The 18,551-nt window shown below is 37.7% G+C and overlaps 1 protein-coding gene across 3 annotated transcripts in view; it reads left to right on the top strand.

The window, feature by feature from the left end:
* METTL15 (methyltransferase like 15) overlaps window positions 1-18,551 on the top strand; it is a 79,353-nt gene that overhangs the window by 26,401 nt on the left and 34,401 nt on the right. For all 3 annotated transcript variants that reach the window (XM_039725051.1, XM_039725053.1, XM_039725052.1), the window contains one exon: window positions 8,614-8,750. In XM_039725051.1, the coding sequence (XP_039580985.1) occupies window positions 8,614-8,750 (137 nt within the window). The remainder of the gene's footprint in view (window positions 1-8,613; window positions 8,751-18,551) is intronic.

The following is an 18,551-nucleotide window of genomic DNA, read 5'->3' as shown; positions in this document are numbered from 1 at the left end:
GGTGAAAATACAGAAACCTGACACTTTGGCTTTCTTTTGAAATACTTTGCTATGGAAGAGGTTTTATCCTTTCATTAATTTCTTTGTGAAATGCATTCAAGCATTACATCTTCTTAGAATATATTTTCTGTTAATTAAGAAGCATTTTCTGTAGCAGGTATGTGGTTTTGGTAGTGTGAGAATGCTTTCAATCACGTTGGTCCCAGAAACAGCTTGGCTGGCTTATGTGTGTGTGGAGAGTCACACTGTGGAAGGGCTGTGTCCACAGAGGGGCCCTGCAAGAATCCAATTTATTTGAGTAAAGCAAGAGACTCCACTAGGCCATACCCCTGAAGGGTCTCTCTCAAGCTTTTGGGGGATGCAGCCTCTTTTCATCCTGAGCTCCTGGCTGCCTGAGGGACTGGGCAGGTGCAGCCTTCCCAAACCACCCACCAGACATTGCCCCTTGAGCACCTGGCATCCCCCATCCACATCCTGCATTGCACGAGCACCAAAATGAGCCTCCAGCCCACCCTGGGCAGAGATGTTAATGTTGAGGCTACTCAGTTGAGGCTACTCAGTTGAGGCTACTCAGTTGAGGCTACTCAGTTGAGGCTACTCAGTTGAGGCTACTCAGTTGAGGCTACTCAGTTGAGGCTACTCAGTTGAGGCTACTCAGTTGAGGCTACTCAGTTGAGGCTACTCAGTTGAGGCTACTCAGTTGAGGCCACTCAGTTGATCATGTTAAACCCATGTGCTTTTCCCCCAAAGCTCAGAAGTTCAGTGTGCTGGCCCCTGCAGCCAAGCTGCTTGGCTTGGTGGCCATAAATTCCCCCCAGCTGCTCTTCCAGGGCCGCCCTGGTCCTTTCAGATGGAGGCATTGGGGAGGATGTTAACCCCCGTTGCTGCTCCCCTGTGGAACCCTCACCTTGCCACGGTAAGGCTGAAATAAGTTTTGGAGCTCTGTAGTGCTTGGCTGTCCAGCTCCTGCAGCCTGAATTAATTTTCATTGTGCAGCATATGATGCATATGTGAGCAGTTTAATGCTGGTGAAAAGCATTCACTTGGGTTTTTGGAGGTTGTGATTTAATTTGGACAGAATGGTTTTGTCTTTTTCTTTGTTGATATAGCAATATAGCATATATGTTGGGGTTTTTTTCCAATCCTGTGAAAAGTGGAACGAGTGCCATTTTCAAAACAAATATGTTCTGCAAGTTTCTAAAAAATACACTAATTTCATAATTATATCATTACATGGTACTTAAAGTTACTGGACAGGATGATTTTAGTGTTTGTTGTTAGGCACGTACTGAACAGAACTCTATGTGTATCATCTTGTGCATTACAAATAGTATTAAAAAAGAAAGTAATCATATTTTTCTGCTCCTAGAATTGTCATGTAGGATGTTGCTGCATGCTGCAACATGGAAAGTTTTTTCTGAAAAAAATTTTTGCTTCTCTGTCCACTTGGACAATTATCTTAAAATTAAAGCACTTCAATATCTCCATAGATTGCTGCTTTTTAAGGTGCATCATGGTCAGTTGAAAGCAATTTGTAGTAAAGAAGTGGAATTAGAGAAAAACCTCAGCAATAAACAAATCCTTGTGCCCTTTGGCTGTATCCCAAAGAATGTCAGAATAGCTGTTAGGCCTGAATGAAACGTTGGTAACTCAATTTGGGTAAATATTATGGATTTCAAAGCAACAGAACTTTTGTTCCTGTCTGCTGCCATATAGACCTGATGCGTTTTAGGATGAAAAATCTTTGCTCATCCACTGAAGCTGAAATTGGTCTTGAAATTGGGAGAAAATAGGTTGAAGTTTGGGTGTGTTTTTCCTTATTCTTAGAAGGAAAAGATTATAGATTTCATCTGTCCTTCAGATTAATTTTCTCTCTGTGTTTATCGAAACTATAGGTTCAGTGAGGTTGGTCTTGACAAAGGCCAGCGCTAAACATTAATTCTCAGTTTTGAACTTTGCAGAAGGAAAATAAAATCCTGAGGGACCGAGAAGAGATTGCTTTTTTTCACAGTGGACTTTAATATGTGCCCAAACAATGGTCTGTGTACTTTATTCAAGAAACACTGACAACAGTAACTATTTTTAAAAAGTCTCTATTCATACCTTTGCAGTGATTAGTTGTGAAAGATGTGGTAATAAAAGGATAAAGCAGATCAACTATTTCTTGGAAAAAAAAATTACTGCTAGAAAAAGTTCCTATAGAGTTTGTTGTCACTGCTCCCCACTTCAGCTTGTTCTGCCTAGTGTATATTAAATAGTTGAGTGTCTTAAAATAGTAAGCTGTAGAAAACCCAAGGTGTTTGAACAAGAGGTCAGATGTCTTTTATTGCACTTAGAGTTGATATTTGGAAAATAAAGTAGAGTGGAAAATAAGTTGTGTTGTGACAATGAGCAATTTCTGTTGTGAATAACAAAGAAATTCAGACAGCAAGTTTAGAGAACATGACTCACCATAGGAACACCAGAAGAATGAAGTAGCAAAAAGCATCTTGCAATGTGTTGATTATTTTGTTTACATTGCTTTTCTGCTCTCAGAATTTTTTTCCACAAAGAGATGGAATAGATACAAATAAAATAAGAATAAATACTTTGATACAGCCCAACAGTGGCTGGCAATGCAGTAATAAATATTTATTGCTAGCCTTAACAAACATCCTAGTATTTTGACCTTCTTTGCATTTTCAAGCAAGCACTAGCTCTCATTTCAAGTATGAAAAATCTATTATTGTGAAAAATATTGGCTCATCGTCCCATGGAGAAAGATGAGTAAAAAGAGAGAGGAGCACTGTGATCTAGCTTTGATTGGCTCAAAATACACAAGTTGATAGCGGCTTTAATATTGCAGAAATACTACAGAACCTATTTCTCTCACCATGTAACCATTCCTTTTTGTGTGCTTACCTTTGTTAGACTCTTCAGTATAATAATAATTCTCCAAGAAAAAAGATTGTTACTTTGACATTTTCATGAATGTCAATTGCATGAGTCTCCATTTTATTTTTCTTTCTTCAGGCAGCAGTTTCCAGGTGTTTCCTTTTCTTCTAGGGAGCTGAAAAGTTAGGCAGCATAGCTTGGATGCTGGCTGGCGGTTCTTCAGTTTTTCCTTTGTAGTATGTTTTAAATAAATCAGTGTTCTGGTTGTGGGTGTTTTTTTCCAATCCTGTAAAAAGTGGAACGAGTGCCATTTTCAAAACAAATATGTTCTCCAAATTTCTTGAAGATATACTAGTTTCATCATTGCTAAAACTGAAACTACGCTAGTTTCATCATTGCTACAACTGAAAATATACTCATCATTGATACAACTGAAGCTGTGCTAATTTCATCATTGCTAACACTGAAAATACACTAATTTCATAATTGTGGATCTTTGTAACTCTTCTGGAAGATGAAATATGAATGGTGAGTTTCTGGGGCTGCGTTCTCAGCTGTTGCAGCAGGGTTTGTGGCTGTATTTCCTTTCTCCCACAGTGAAGTTCAGTGATTCTGGTTTTTCACTTGTCAAGCTCACTTTTGGGTGGAAGTCCTCCATCCCTGTTAAATGTTATATATGCTATTGGTGTGGTACTGGTTAAGGGTGTGATTCTTGCAAGATAATTTTTCTTCTGCTCATATTTTCATCTTGGCTTTCATGTTGTTTGATGCTTCATATGAGCATTTAATTTGGGAGGAGTTCTGCAAAATGTTCTACCCACTATACTTGAATGGCTGCCATTCCATGAAACGTTTATTTTAGGCAAGAAGGGGACAAATGCCACCAGCAGGACACAGGAGTTTCAGAGGGGAGTAATTGTGGGGTTGTGTACTAACCAGTTGGAGGAAGGAGCAGCATTTTCCTGGAAGGTTGGTTTCAGGCTGATTCTTATTTTATTTTTAATCGTAGAACTTAGAGGTAAGACGTTTTAGGTGATTACACTTGCTGAAGGCACCCAAGATGGTCACTGTCAATATGGATTTTTAATTTTTATTTAATAGGAAAAGTGGATAAACAGGACTGGGGATTGAATAATATCAATATATTTAAATAATATAATAAAATAATTAATATGATTAATAAAATTAAATAAATTATATTAATATAATTAAATTATTATGCAGTACAAGGTCACTTTTTGGGGAATGACAGCCTTTCTGTTTTTAGAAGAAATTACTTTTATGCATTGGAAAGAGCCATGGAAAATGCCTGATGTGTGCTTGTTTATCACAATGTATTAATGATCTTCTGGTGTCCTGTAAGCCTGAGCAGGGTGAGAGAGTTGGTCTGGACAAAACGATGAATGGCAGGAGCTCATTCCGTGGAATGGGGAGAGGAGAGGCTGCTCATGAGGCACTGCTGTCCAGGACAGGAGGTGGTTTGGCATGTCCTGTATCCTAACTCAGCATGTCTTGGGCGTTTTGTAAGTCTGCCAAAGTCTTTTGGAGGTGTTGTCCAGTGTGTCAAAGTCCTCTTTCAGGCAACGTCAGGGATGCAAGAGGAAGAAAAACTATTTTTTGAAAGAGCATCTGATGGAGTGCTTGAAGTAGTTAAGGGAAAATGAAGTCGTACATCTAAAGGATTAAATTACTTAAAAAAGAATATGAAGTCCTTGCCTTTAAAAAAGAAAGAGGAGAGTGAAAAATACTGGAATTGTGAGCTTTTAAAAACAAGCATTATGATGTTTCAATTTGTGTCACGCTTGAGTCTCAATTTTGTGTAAGCGCTGCAGTCTCATTTTGTTACACAGCAAAGGAAAAATAATCACAAAGGCTGTTAAGTGTTGTGTAGTCAACTTTATTACATGTGGAACATAATCAATAGAGGAATTCCTGATCAGCCGTAGTAAAATGAAATGCTTACAAGGTATTTATTGTGAGAGCTTTTCAGTACAAAGTCTTGTATACCAAAATGGTGAAGTCCAGCTCTGTGTCTCTCTAGCTGTAGTAAAGCTAGCTGTAAAATGAAATCCGTGAAATTTTAGTTTGTTGCTCTCTGTGTGTCATGGAAGAGCCAAATGCTTTCTAAAACTTACAGTCACAAACTGATTATGAAATTCCCAGGGGGACTCTGATGGGACTATCATAACTTAACAATGGAATGGTGAGTCACTGCAGGAGAAACTCATGTAATAATCTTTTCTAGTATTTATAGGAGCAGGAGGATAAAATGTCATTTAATTTCATTTGATTAAAAACTAGTAGGCGAGAGAGAAAGAGGAATAAAAAAATGATGCATCTTTTATTTCAGGCGTGAAAGATGGAAGGAATATGTAAGAAGCATATTATGAAGCAGGATATTACAGTGATTAATTTCTAATCTGATCAATGCTCCAAAATGGTCGTGTTACTATCATAATTATTCTATTTGGTAACTTAAGGTGTAGTTATTTTTTTTCAGGTTCTAGATGCAGAGTGTAGCCTTTGAGTGGAAGAGCTGGATTATGAGAAGGTGGATGTGGATTGAATTTGGTGCTTTCAGGTTAAACCCCATGCCTGGTGTCGCTTAGGTTTGGTTGGTGGGTGTTGGTTCTTTCAGCAAGGGGAATTCAGTGAACTGTGTTCGTGGACAGCATAAAGAACATGGGTTCTTCACTAAAGCTTTCCAGCGCTGTCACAGCGCTGGGAGTTTGTCACTGTGTCATGGCAGAGCCAGCCCATCCTCCCTCTTCTCTGCCTTGCATTGCCAATGTTTATTTTGGCTTTGTTTTCAACATCTTCCGTGTGGTTCCTTAATAAGCAGCCTGTATAAAGGGCTTGTCGAGCTGAAAGTGTATCAAATTTAAAATGACTGAAAGCAGAAGCAGCTATCTGTGAGGAAAGGTGAGGCTGTTAAACCATATAAGTGTTCTTGAATGAGCTAGAACATCTTCAAAAATTCATCTGGAAATAAAAATCTCAGTGTTACATATTGCTTAAAAAAGCAAAATTGTCTGGAGGTTTGGCCAAAAAGGTCCCTAATTTATTTATTTCATGTTCTGCTGTTCAAACAGATGGAACAAGGGACTTGGTAGAAGTGGTGGTGAAAGAAGGATCCAATGTGTTCAGTACTTGGTAGAGATGACCAAAGAAGAGTCAGATGTTTAGAAGACAAACAGCCATGCAAGAAATAAACAAGTAGTTAAACATAGTAGTGGGAAAAGACTATTTTCTGGAAAGCCACGTTGCTAGGGAGTTTAAGTGGAATAAGAATATTATTTCAAAGTATTTTGTTTTAAAGTCAGAAATAGCTCTTCTGACACTTCCTATCCTTTCCATGACTCTTCCTGCCAACACTGTAGGTCTGTTTTAGGAAAAAAAATACTGATTTTTTTCAAAGTTTTCATCCTAGTTTTCTAACGATGATAAAGAACAAGAACATTTGTTTGTTGTTTTAAACAAAAACAACCAAACCCAACCATGAAGACATGACTCATGCTGATTAAACTTTTTTTTCCAAGAAGAATTATGATGTAGTTTAGGCTGGTTTTGATTGTAATGTGTTGCTGCAGAATAAGTGCAATCCTAAGTGACACTTGGGACTCCTGTGATTAAGTTTTTGGAGTGCATTTCTGAGTGGGTTAATCTTATGCAAAAAAATAAAAAGGTAATTTTAATTTTCTGTTGCTCCTCCACATATTTCTAAAGGGATTTTCTAAATGGATTTCCCTACAGAACTAGAATATAAAAGCTAGAGGTCTGTTTATTGCTTATGTACATTAGTTCTGGTAAGGATTAAATGGAAATAACTTGAGTAGAAATCAAAGCATAACAGATGTACCCTGGAAATTTTAAAAGTAATTTAGGAGGATTTGTATTTTTTTCTGGAACCCATGTTCATTTTTGCAATTTTCTAAGCTAAATGCAGAGGGAAAAATTACATTTGAATATTAATAATTTTCATTGAAGGAAGATAATTTAAAAAGTAGCTAATTAGTTTAATATCCCACTAAATAGTCAGTGTTGGATTTTTATGCATGCAGTAGAAGTAACAGCACAATGCAAAGAAAACCCAAAGTGATTGGAATCTTTAATAAGAAAGCTTCTGTGAATCTTACAGGTATGTGACAACTTCCAGAGAACATGCTTGGAGTTTTTAGCATATGCAAGTGTATTTAAAATCTAGCTAAATTCTTATGTTTGCCTGTGTTGAAGAAACAACCACATTTTTTAGCGGTTTAAGTTTTGTGTTTATAAATTGGTTTCAAGCAGTATACTTTTGATTTTGTTATGGCAGGAGATAAATCAGAATGCTTCAATAGATTGTGGCAGAATGCTTAAATAGATTTGTGTAGAATGGATGGTATGTCCTTTGTGACATGATTTTGTCTTATAGATACTGCTCACAAAAAAATTCTGATCAGTGCTTTATTTCTTCGTATGAGTGGTGCAATGTAGTATTGGGTGATCACCCAGCTAAATTTTGTTTTCTTCATTAACTTTGTGAAATATTGTAGGAAACTTCTGCTTCTAGAGCATAAGCTTAGGAAATGTCATAGTATAGCATGAAGAAATTGTGTTAAATAATGCAGCCTAAAGATCATTTGTCCTTACTTTCAGCCACAGTAGAGTTATATTATTTGTCTTACGAGTATGTTACTTATTTTTGGGGAGAATTTCTTATATAAGTCTTTACATTTTCTAAAAAATGTTTCCGGAAAAATTTTTGGGTCTTCATTGCCTTTGAATTTCTGTTCTTATCCAAAAGAGTTTGTGGTTGGCTCTTAGTTCTTTCAAGAGTTAGATGGGAAAATTTCACTTAAAAGGTGCTTTTAGCCTTCAGCTGTATAATTTGTGAGAATAAGTTTAGTTCATATTAATTTATATTTAATATGAATATAGCTGATAAGTAGTCGTCAAAACCTGTTTCACATAAAAAAATAATCTGAGAAGCAGGGAAAAAACCCCATGCAGATATTAATATTGAAGTATATTGAGAATTTGTTTTTCAAGTCTAGCTAGTGTTTCCCTCAGTCAAGAGAGGACAGTTCAGTCAAGTGAATGAAAAGACTTATGGCAATACCAAGGTGCAGAGGGAGTCAGTCACATTTGTACTTTGGTTTAGATATATTGTCACAAAAACAATAAAAATCTTTTTTTTTTTTTTTTTCTGTGCTGGAACATGCATTCCCTAAACTGTAGAATTACAGACAGTTAGTGAATTTGAAATTTGAAAAGAAAATACTTCCTAAGTGGAGTTGCAGTCATACAACCTCTGCGTTGCTGAGCAAAGAGCCAGTTATTTCTGTCCCCAGAAATAATTCCTGCCTTGTCATCAGTCAGGTGCCAGCCAGAGGAGGAAGAGGCATGGGGCAGCCTCTGGAAACACTGCTGCTCCTTTATAGGCAAAAGAAGGCTTAGCAAAGCATTAAGTTCTACTGATGGGTTTGTTTTTTTTTTTTATTTTGGAGGTGTTTGGTTTGGTGTTTTATTTGTTTGTTTGTGTTTGATTTTTTGTTTTCTTTTTTGTTTTTAGTTTTGTTTTGGTGAAAAAGAATTCTGATATAATTGCAATTCTGTACAAAATAAAAAAATACATTTTCAAAAAGACAATGGTATATTTTCCTCTGGTACACGAGAGGGATTTTCAAACTAAGTTGTAAAGCAGCCATCAGTTTGTCAGTGCTCTGAGTTGAAGGTGTTTGTGTTTTCACTCCCCAGCGTATCCTGGATATGACGTTTGGAGCTGGAGGTCACACAGCAGCTCTCCTAGAGAGAGCCAGAGACATCACTGTGTATGCCCTGGACAGGGATCCCACGGCTCACAGCCTGGCTCAGCAGCTTGCAGAAGCCTACCCGTGAGTTGTCTCCTCCTCTCTTATAAATATGGTTGGGTTAAGGTTGGTACTTGGGTATTTTATAAGTAATTTAACATATTTTTATAGTTTTAATAGCTTGTTGTGGAATAGTGTTCTGTGATGTGTGTACCCGTTGAACAGGAGATGCAATTCAATTTGTTTATGAATTGGCATGTGTAAGTTAAATGTCTGTTTTGTAGTTTTAATTTTAAGCAGGCATTGAGTAGCTAATTTTATCTTTAAAAAGGGATTTTAAAAAGATTTGTGTGTTCTGCTTGCCTTGAGATGATTCTGATTGCAAAGTAGTACAAAAACATATCTTTGTGGTATGTATTTCACAAAAATGATGGAATAATAGATTTAAAAATAATTAGGTCATTTAGATATGGATTATGAATATTTTAATTTTTAAAACCCCAAAATAATTGTAATTCAGTATTGGGTTTGCTAAGTATTTTGCCACTGGCTTCAGAAACTACTGAACAATTTAATAAGCTACAATTTCTGTGTATAGCTTGTGCTTCAATTTTCTTTTTAAATAAGAGTGCTGAATTTGCTAAATGAACAATCGCTAAGTGCAAATTTTCACATAATTTTTAGTTACGTAAAGTTCTCATTCCTGTATTTAATTCAGGCGAGAACCCACTCAGAACACCAGTGCATTGGTGCAAAAGTGTGCAATATATGGAGTTGAATGTGAGCTTTTCAGAAAGTCACTTTTTCAGATCTGACCAAGAAGTGAAAATAGGTAGATACAAAATTAAATAATGTGAAGTAGCCAAGACTTGAGAAATTTAAGTGAGGTAGTAAGGAGAGAGTACTCACCGTCAGGATGAAAACATTATTTCAAAAAGAGCTTTAACATGAAGAAAAGCAAATATTTCCAGTGAGAAGAAATCTGGAAGAGGCAGATAAAAAAACCACCTGGTTCTTCAGTCGTGTTGTCCCACATAAATAGAAGTTCTAGGGCAGCAGTAATGTTTAAGCAATGCAGAAGGTGTTCCTCAGCTTTTCTAAGATAAAGGGCTAAACTGTGCATTCCTTTCAAGTGTGTTTGACAGAGACCCAGTGGGAGAGATGCAAGCATGTGCCAGGACAGCATAGATTATTTTCCAGCCACCCTGCTCTCTAAGACCACTTACATCTCTATTTCTCTAAATTTTTAGTTCTCTTTGGGCTGAAGTGACACACAATGTATATTAACAAATTTGTGGAATGCCTCTCCTCTGTTATTTCTCCAGAGAAAGCTTTTTTTTTTGACAGAATGCTGTGGAGAGTATTGTCAAGGAAAGTCCATTTTCTTCTAAACTAAGCCTGCAAACATGTTCTGCCAAATGTCATGGGAGTTGTAAAGTCTTCTGTTCTTTGTGTCATGGAAAAAAAAAGTCTTTTAGAAACATTCCCACAAGGTAAACCAACAATGAACAGTATAAGTTTATCTGAAATTATCCTATGCAAGCCTGGATGTGAAAAGTTCATTTTCCAGATAGATCAAGAGATTTTACAAGTGTTGGGTGCTCTTCTGCCAATAATTGACATCAGTCATTTTCTGCTGGCTTAGAAAAGATGAACTTTGTATAGCAGTTGATGTAAATTATGATGGTTGAATAGACAAAGGAGGTCTCCTAGTTGTTATTTTTGGTGCTGGTGTCTAACTTTATGGGTGCAAGTTATCCTTAGAATCAAGTGGAGCCTTAAATAGCATGGTGTTGTTGGTGAAAAGTTGGAATCATTGAGAGATGACTGGATGCCTCTTGGATAGGCATTGTAGGATACAGAGCTGTGTTCTTATTTTCTCTGGTGTTTTTCCCTCTTTTTCTGTCCTTCCTATTAGGAAGAACAGGTGAGTCCTTTTTCATAAGGTAAATATGATAGTTTGTGTTAAAATCTATAGCAAAAGAATGTTCCATATGTGCTAACTATAAATCTGCATTCCCTGGGAAGTCAGTTGCATAAACCATTGTCAAATTAAAAGGAGAAAGGCAGTATAAGGATGTCATTTATAGACAGGTAAGGACAGAGTTTGCTGACAAATTAGTTGAGTATAAGGGATTTATTTCTGAGATATGGAGCTTTTATAAATGGATTTTTTTCAGTATTCATTAAAAGCTAGTTGGTCTAACATTACGGCATTTCATTGTCTATTCTCTGCACCATTTTAGAAACAAACCTTGCATCAATTCAATTCAAATCCGGGCATCAGAAGCTTGGGGAATTCATCCAGGTGACATCTGTGTCTGGTCAGGTCTGGTTAGGTTAAACCTGGTCAGGTTAAAGAGTGGCTTGGCTTACCAGGGAGCCACAGGAATAGTTGTGCTACCTCAGAAATGGCAATGGCAGCGTGCAGCTGCAGTCTCAGAAGTGTGGGGCTGTCCCTCTGTGAGACAGGCACAGCCCTGGGTGCACCTCACTGACAAACTGCAGCACAGGGCTAGAAACATCTTCCACTTTCCCTGCTCCAAGCTTTTCTCCACCTCCTCTGTTTAGCATTCCTGTTCAGGGAGAGCTTATTTGACTTGCTGAAGTGGCTCATGTGCTTCAGAGGTGACAGCACCCAGCTGGGGAAGGAAGAGGCTCTTGTGTAACCATCACCAGTAAAATCTGATTCCCCCTGGCTGAAGCTGTGAATGCAATGGGCAAACTGCAAGTCGTGCTTCAACTGAGTTTTCTGTGGCCATTTTTTTCCCTGCTTAAACCAGAATGCTGCGTGTGCTATTGGTTATTCTGGTTAGGTGACAAAAATCTCAGTGAAATCACAACGTTCCCATTGTTACTCGCTATGTGGCTTGGTTTGTTGATGGCCATACACTAAAACACAATGAGTGCCACCTGGACATGAGGAAGAACTCCACTGAGAGAGCACACCTGCTCCAGGTGACCCTGTTTTGGCAGGGCAGTTGGGCTGGGTGCTCTCCAGAGGTCCCTCCAACCTCAGCATTTCTTGTGGTTCTGTGGAATATGCCTGAAGGTATTGTGGCAAGAGCAGATAAATATGGCTAAATTAAGGAGTTTCTCTATATTCAGAACGCCTAAATTAAATCCTCCATATATTTAACTGAAAGACAGCTAGACTAATAAGTCACTGGAGGAAAAAACTGAGGGAAAATACTTTTGATGTTTGCCCTTTAAATGTGTCACTATTTTTTGATAGCAATTTTGTCAGAGCTGAAATCTGAAGAGGGCAGAGGAATTCCAGCTGCAGCTCTCACATTCATTTAGTGTTGCTGCTTATTATTTTTATTTTTTAAAACATGCAGTGCTGCTTCAATAAGGCGAAAATGGGTCAGGGTCTGTTAGATATTCAGTGTGTGGGTGGGAATCCTTTGACGTGCTTTCTGGGGAAGCCACCAACTTGGGAATTGCTGCTGAGGATGCAGGAGAAGGAGATAAAACTCAGGCAGTAGCACCAGATATTACAAATAAACCCTTTCACGCCCACTGAAAGGAAGAGGCTGGAGAGGTGGCTGAAATCTGGCAATTAACCAACAGCATGGAAAATTTTTAATGTGAGAAACTCATGCAAAGCCAGTGCAGAGAGAAAAAAATATGTGCTTTGCAATTCTCTGAGCAGAATAAGGAATTGTGCCCCAAAAGTATGGATAAATAGTATAGAATTCCTCATACAATTTAAATGCCATTTTAAGGTAGTTTTAAAGTGATTTTGAGGTGTGAGGGTGCCTGTGGATTTTGCTTTCAGAATTGCACCAAGTTTGCAGAAAAAAAGGAGATAGATCAGCTATGTATTGTATGCTCTAGGGAAAATAGGTTTGGGGTTTTTTTCCCAGTTCTAGAAAAAACAGCTTTTTTATGTTCAATTCTGATAAGCTTTTTATCTGTGCTTATGTGCTGTAGCTTAATATTAGGTATTGGTGCTTTTCTTGCTGTATATTATTTTTATTTAGCTCTTTACTGTAGTTGTGTAAGGGATACAACAAATTGCAGTCAAGGCATATTTATTATAATGGTGCCTTCACTACATATAAGTATACTTAGTTACTTACAGGGTTTTTCTTTCTAACGAATTCTCCATGTATGTCAACATCTGTCTGTCTGTCAAATGCAGGCAACAAAGATAAGTGAATTACCTTAAATATGATGTGGAAAAACTAAGTTGAGGGTAGTAAAAAGACCCTCAAATGCCGTTAATATTAAAATATTACTTTTCTGGCTTTTATTTTGTTTCCCAAAAGATTTGAGTAGGAAAGCCAAACATTTCTGTACCAAAATGTAATATGATTTTGATCCGAGTGCTCTTGAATAAGCTGCTTAATTGTATTATTTTGGTGGGAAAATCTTAGAAGAGATAGGTTTTGCATTAAGTGAGGGTTGGTTTTGAGGATAACTGATGTTTATCAGTTGTGGTTTAGTTTCTTTTACAATATATCCTGGTCCCAGCCAGGTTAACTTGTGGAGCAGCCAGGAGGGGCATGGCCAGGACCTGGATGCCATTCCCCACCACCCCTCATGGTGTGCAGGGGCTGGGGAGGGAAGGGGTCTCCCCCAGTTGTGGATGGGTGGTGGGGAGCCCGTGGAGCTCCACGTGGTGAGTGCTTGTGTGTATTAATTACCTTTCTTGCACACCCTGTTACTGGGATTGCTGCCAGTGCTGCTCATTTCCTTATTTCATTTGCTGCTCCCAGTGAATTGTTTTCACCCCAACCTGTGATTTTCATCTGTTGTGCCTCCAGTTCTCCTTTCCATCCCGCTGCATGGGGAGGGTGGCAACAATCTGAAAAATATAAAAGCTAAGCCCTGAGGTATTAGCAGAAGGGGAAGTAAGCCAGCAGTGCATGATTTGGAGCACCAAACCGGGGAGTGCCATTCCCAAACTGTGACAATCTCAAAACCATTCCCACAGGAAGAGAGCTCAGGATGCCCTCTGGTCCAGCCTTGTGCTTCAGACCCATCAGTGTGATCCACCTGCTCATGGACCTGAACTGGGACAACTTTAGGCATCCTGAGACAATGGAGGTACAGGTTAGGCAGCTCCATTCCTTCCTGACTGGAGAGGCTGCACCTTTTAGACCACAGATGTAGCTCAGGAAACACACAAACACTCATCACTAGGATGAGTTGGTTTTCTTCCATCACAGTTTGTGTTTCTAGGAATACTCTGAAATGCTAACTCCTTACTTGTGGGTTTTTTTGTTGTTGTTTTGTTGTTGTTGGTTGGGGTTTTTTTTTGTTTTTTTGTTGTTGTTTTTTTGTTGTTGGTTGGGGGGTTTTTTTGGTTTGTTTTTTGTTTTTTTTTTCTTTTTGTTGGGGTTAAGATTGAAGGTATTTGAGATGATAGTTTGTGTTTAGATTTAGGAGTTTATTGTTTTTTATTAGTGTTATAGTTTTACAGCAGTGAGTGCTGTAGTTTTTTTATTAGTAAGATATAAAATGGTTATTATTTTTTGTTACAAGGTTTTCTAAGTTTAAATTATTTAATTAAGAATTTATATTTTTTTTTGTCTTAATCATTGATTATTTGAAGTCTGCAATTCGGACTTTTACATTTAATTATAAAATATTGTTTAAACTTATGAAGGTTATTATTTTTTGTTACAAGGTTTTCTAAGTTTAAATTATTTAATTAAGAATTTTTTTTTTCTTAATCATTGAGTATTTGAAGTCTGCAATTAGGACTTTTACATTTAATTATAAAATATTATTTAAACTTATGAAGAAGGAAGTAAAGAAGAATAATTTCTTTCCATTTTAAAACCTCTATTTTGCTTCATATTTATTGCTATATTGTAAAACCCTAAACTTTTTACACTTTGTGATACCCTAAAGTTTTTTTACTTTGTGATGTTATCTACTTCTAACCAACTACACACCTGTAATCCTAGTGCCACTCATCAACTTTGGAAACCTCTTTTATAGCTTTAGGTCAAATGTGATGTTCTCTTGTGAGTTTGTGCCTCTCAGCACAGAAAGCTCAAAATCCTCAGTATTTAGGGCTCTAAAACTTAAAGAATGAGAGGACCACGTGTCAGTTGATAGAGAGCGTGATATTCACATTCACTGAACAGAGAGAGACATCATTCTCTCTCCCAGGTAGAGAATTCTCTCTCCCTTTTTCCTGAGGAAGGCAATGAAAATGGTAGCTTCCCCCTGCCCCGCCTTTTTCCCCCCCATAGGAGGCTGAACAATTGCTTTATTAAGCTGTATTATATTACACTAATACTATATTAAATTACATACTAAAGAGATAGTACTGAAAAACCTGTGACTGTCTGAGACAGCCAGGACACAGCTTTGACCCAGCTGGCCAAGGAATCAAAACAACCCTGAGCAGAATCCAGCTGACAAATCACTTTGGGTAAACAATCTCCACAGCACGTTCCACGTGTGCCAAACAACAGGAGCTGTGAAACGGAGATGAGGATTGTTTTCTTCTCTCTGTGCTTCTCCAGGAAAAGAGAAGTGCCTGCTGCTCTCTGTGGAGAGAGCTATGGCCACAAGAGAGGGGTGAGAAGCTTCTGAAATTGTTTCAAGCCCCTCTGTGTTTTGGTTAAGGAGATGGAGATGAATGTGGGCAATCTGAGTTCCTTCTTGGCACAAATGTCCAGATCCTTAATTTATTTTTAAGGACCTGTTAGCTGGACTTGATGGAATGCAATATCAAGTGTTACTTTAATCAGTGTTAATTCAGACACATTCATTATATATTTTTTTCTTTAGTTCATCTGTATGAGTGTGGTATAAAAGTGCTCAGAAGACCTTTCAAGTTTACTGGTACAGCTTTTACACGAAGAGTGTTTCTAAGAACAGCTCTTTGAGGCTTAATTTGGGTTGTACATTTTTTTTCTAAAAGAAAAAAGTGTTTTCAATACCCATCAAGTAAGTAGTTACCGTACTGAAATAACCTCTGAACTTGCTGATCTGTAAAGGAGACATCAGCTTTTTCTTTGAGCCAATTTTCCTTCCTCTTGGTTTTGATGATAAAGTTTCTTATAGGTATTTGGATGACTTAAGGACTTTTATATTGCTTTTGTAGCCATCTTGTTAATAAAATGCATGTAAATGATTGTAGAACTTAAATTCTGATTATTAACATTTTATAATGCATGTTTCAAAAATATTTAGAAATATTTTACAAACAGCATAAGCATATTTTCCAGATGAACAGTTGAATTCTGGGTATATTTTCATGACAGTAACAAGGGTTTACAGTTCAATTCTTATAAAAATAATCAGTTTCCTAAAGGACACTGATACAGTACTGCTTTCATATTTTCTAAAACTCAGTTTTTCATAATAGCAAAACTCCTTCTGATGAGTAGGGAGAGGGGCAGGTAATAATTTCCAATCAGAAGGTTTTTGTATCTTGGAGCTGGCTGTCCACAGATGATTTTGTCATGATAAGAAGATAGTATTTTCATATTCCTTAGCAGGTTTGTACCAGGCTGCATAATTAGCTTATTTTTGCTCACACTGACAATAGGAGGCATTAAGGCACTCTGCACAAATCAAGAGGACGTGAACTGATTTAAAATACTCCTGCTTGTATCAAACAATACAGACAAAAGTTGGTTTCATCAACACAGCTTTGAATTGTTTTGGGGATAGATGATAATTGTTGGGGATAGAAGACAGCAGCAGTTTCCTCTGAAAGTGGAAATTATATCAATCTGTGGACAAAAAAGATGCTTGTCACTTACTGAGAGAAGGTCAAGACATGCTGGTATTTAAGATAAACATATGATTTACTGAGTGGCTAAATTAACCCAAAAAAAAAAAAGCTGATAGTGTCTGATTCGTAATCTTATTTCTTCTGCTTTGATAAAAAGGAAAACAAGTAACTAAACGAAAATGTTTGTAAACAGATTTTTGTATCACATCTGAGCTTCACACTTAACTATGAAATATAAAAACCTACAGAGAAATTCAGATTATTTCTGTGATTGAGTCATTGAGCTTCAGATACTATTATGCAGTAGGATTATGCATATAGGTGACACAGGCCATAAAAATGAATTAATTTGACTACATAATTCTGGTTTTTTTCTTGTCATGATAATAAACATAATTTACATTTTAATTTTATTTTAGTCTTTGTGACTCAGCTGTGCCAAGTATTGTACAGAATATTGAAAGGGCTGGAAGTAAAATCAGCCAGTTAATTGCTGCTTTGTGTTTGGCTGCCTGAAAAGTACATCAGCTTAGCTTGATCAAGAAGCAAAGATTTGGGTGGAGAGATTTCAGAGAATTTCTGTGTAAAATTCCAAAAAGATTTCTGTGTAAAATTCCAAAATGAGTAAATTTGGAATGGAAGTTGGCTGTGGCCTTGTCACCACTGAATGGTGCAAGTGTTTGAGACCAATATCGACTAAGTGGTCTCCACACAAGAGATTGATCAGGAATAATAGAGGTGTCCTATCTCACCAGCACAAACAATCTGTGTTACTGGTACTGTTTGTACTGTCAGTCTCACTGTGGTCACTGAGAAGTTAGAGGCTGCTGCAATTTCAATATTTAAAATCCCCTTTACCTGAGCATTAGGATAAGTTTGGTTCCTTGCACTGCAGTCTGGACTGAGGTTGGAGTGATGTGTGACATCCAGCATGTGAGTGGAGTCAACCCCTTCTGCAATCTGCCTTTAGGTGGGTGTTAGCACCCCGTGAGTACAATATTAAAATTAAATACCTTCTGGCATTTAGTAGTGTTTAAGCCAAAAGCTGGTGATGCATGAAATTATGCTAGTATGTTTTCGTGCTCTAAAAATAAATAAGTAAAATAAATTTGCTATAGGTAAGTAAAAATTGTGTCACAGCAGAATTGAATATGTAGTTTGTTACTTTTTCAAACAGCATGACCAAAAATTTGTGCTATTGAATGTTGTGTGAACATTTTGAATAATCAGTAGTGTCACTTTGTTAAACTTTATGCTGCAACAAAGCTTATTTCACTTGGAGTGAGCTTGGGTACTGCTCTGAGAGTGTAAAGGGCAACTTTTTACTTCAAGCTAACAAAATTTGGGGATGTAAGGTGAAATTTTCTTAGGCAGAAATTTATGTCTTTCAGGTTAATCTGGTGTATGTGTCAATACCAGCAGTTAAGGAAAGGCTGGATGTAAAGGTTGATGCTAGTGTGCTAATGAGGGGGAATTATCATGGTAATTATCATGGTAATGAGGGGGAACCCCACCAATGGGTTTCCCAGCAGGTCAGCCTGTTCTGGTGCATGGGGCTGCTCCTCCCCAGGTGCAGGACCCTGCATTTCCCTCTGTGGGGTTTGGCACAGTTCTGCTCTGTCCATCTCTCCGGCCTGTCTGGGTCCCTCTGGAGGGATGCACAGCACTCCAGGGCCATTCCTCCCATCTTTGTCTCATCAGCAAACTTGTGAGGGGGCATCATGTCGCCATGGTATTTCCTGAAAAATCCTTTTGCCAAGATTTTCTCCTGAGCAGCTGAGGAGCCTCAGGAGAGAGAAATGTAAACAATAACTCTGTGCTGCTGTGGAATGCCACAGGTGCTTCTTCAATTGGTCCATGTTGATTGTTTCAATTGATGACCAATCACAGCCACCTGTGCCAAGGCTGTGAGCAGTCACAGGATTTTGTTATGCATTCTATTCCTGTTCTTTCAAGCCTTCTGATAAATCTTTTCTCTTTATTTTTAGTATAGCATTTCTAATATATATCATAATATAATAAATCAGCCTTCTAAAATACAGAGTCAAGATTCTCATCTCTTCCCTCATTCTGGGACCCTCAAACACAACCATAGCATCTGTCACTGATGGGTAAGTTAAACAATTCTGGGGCCAGTATTGAGCCTTGGGGGCACCAGCAGGGCCAGCCTCCAGCCA

The sequence above is a fragment of the Passer montanus genome, unplaced genomic scaffold (genome assembly GCF_014805655.1).
Source record: "Passer montanus isolate IOZ18808 unplaced genomic scaffold, ASM1480565v1 scaffold54, whole genome shotgun sequence".
Lineage (NCBI taxonomy): Eukaryota > Metazoa > Chordata > Aves > Passeriformes > Passeridae > Passer > Passer montanus.
This window is presented reverse-complemented; position numbering and strand designations above follow the sequence as displayed.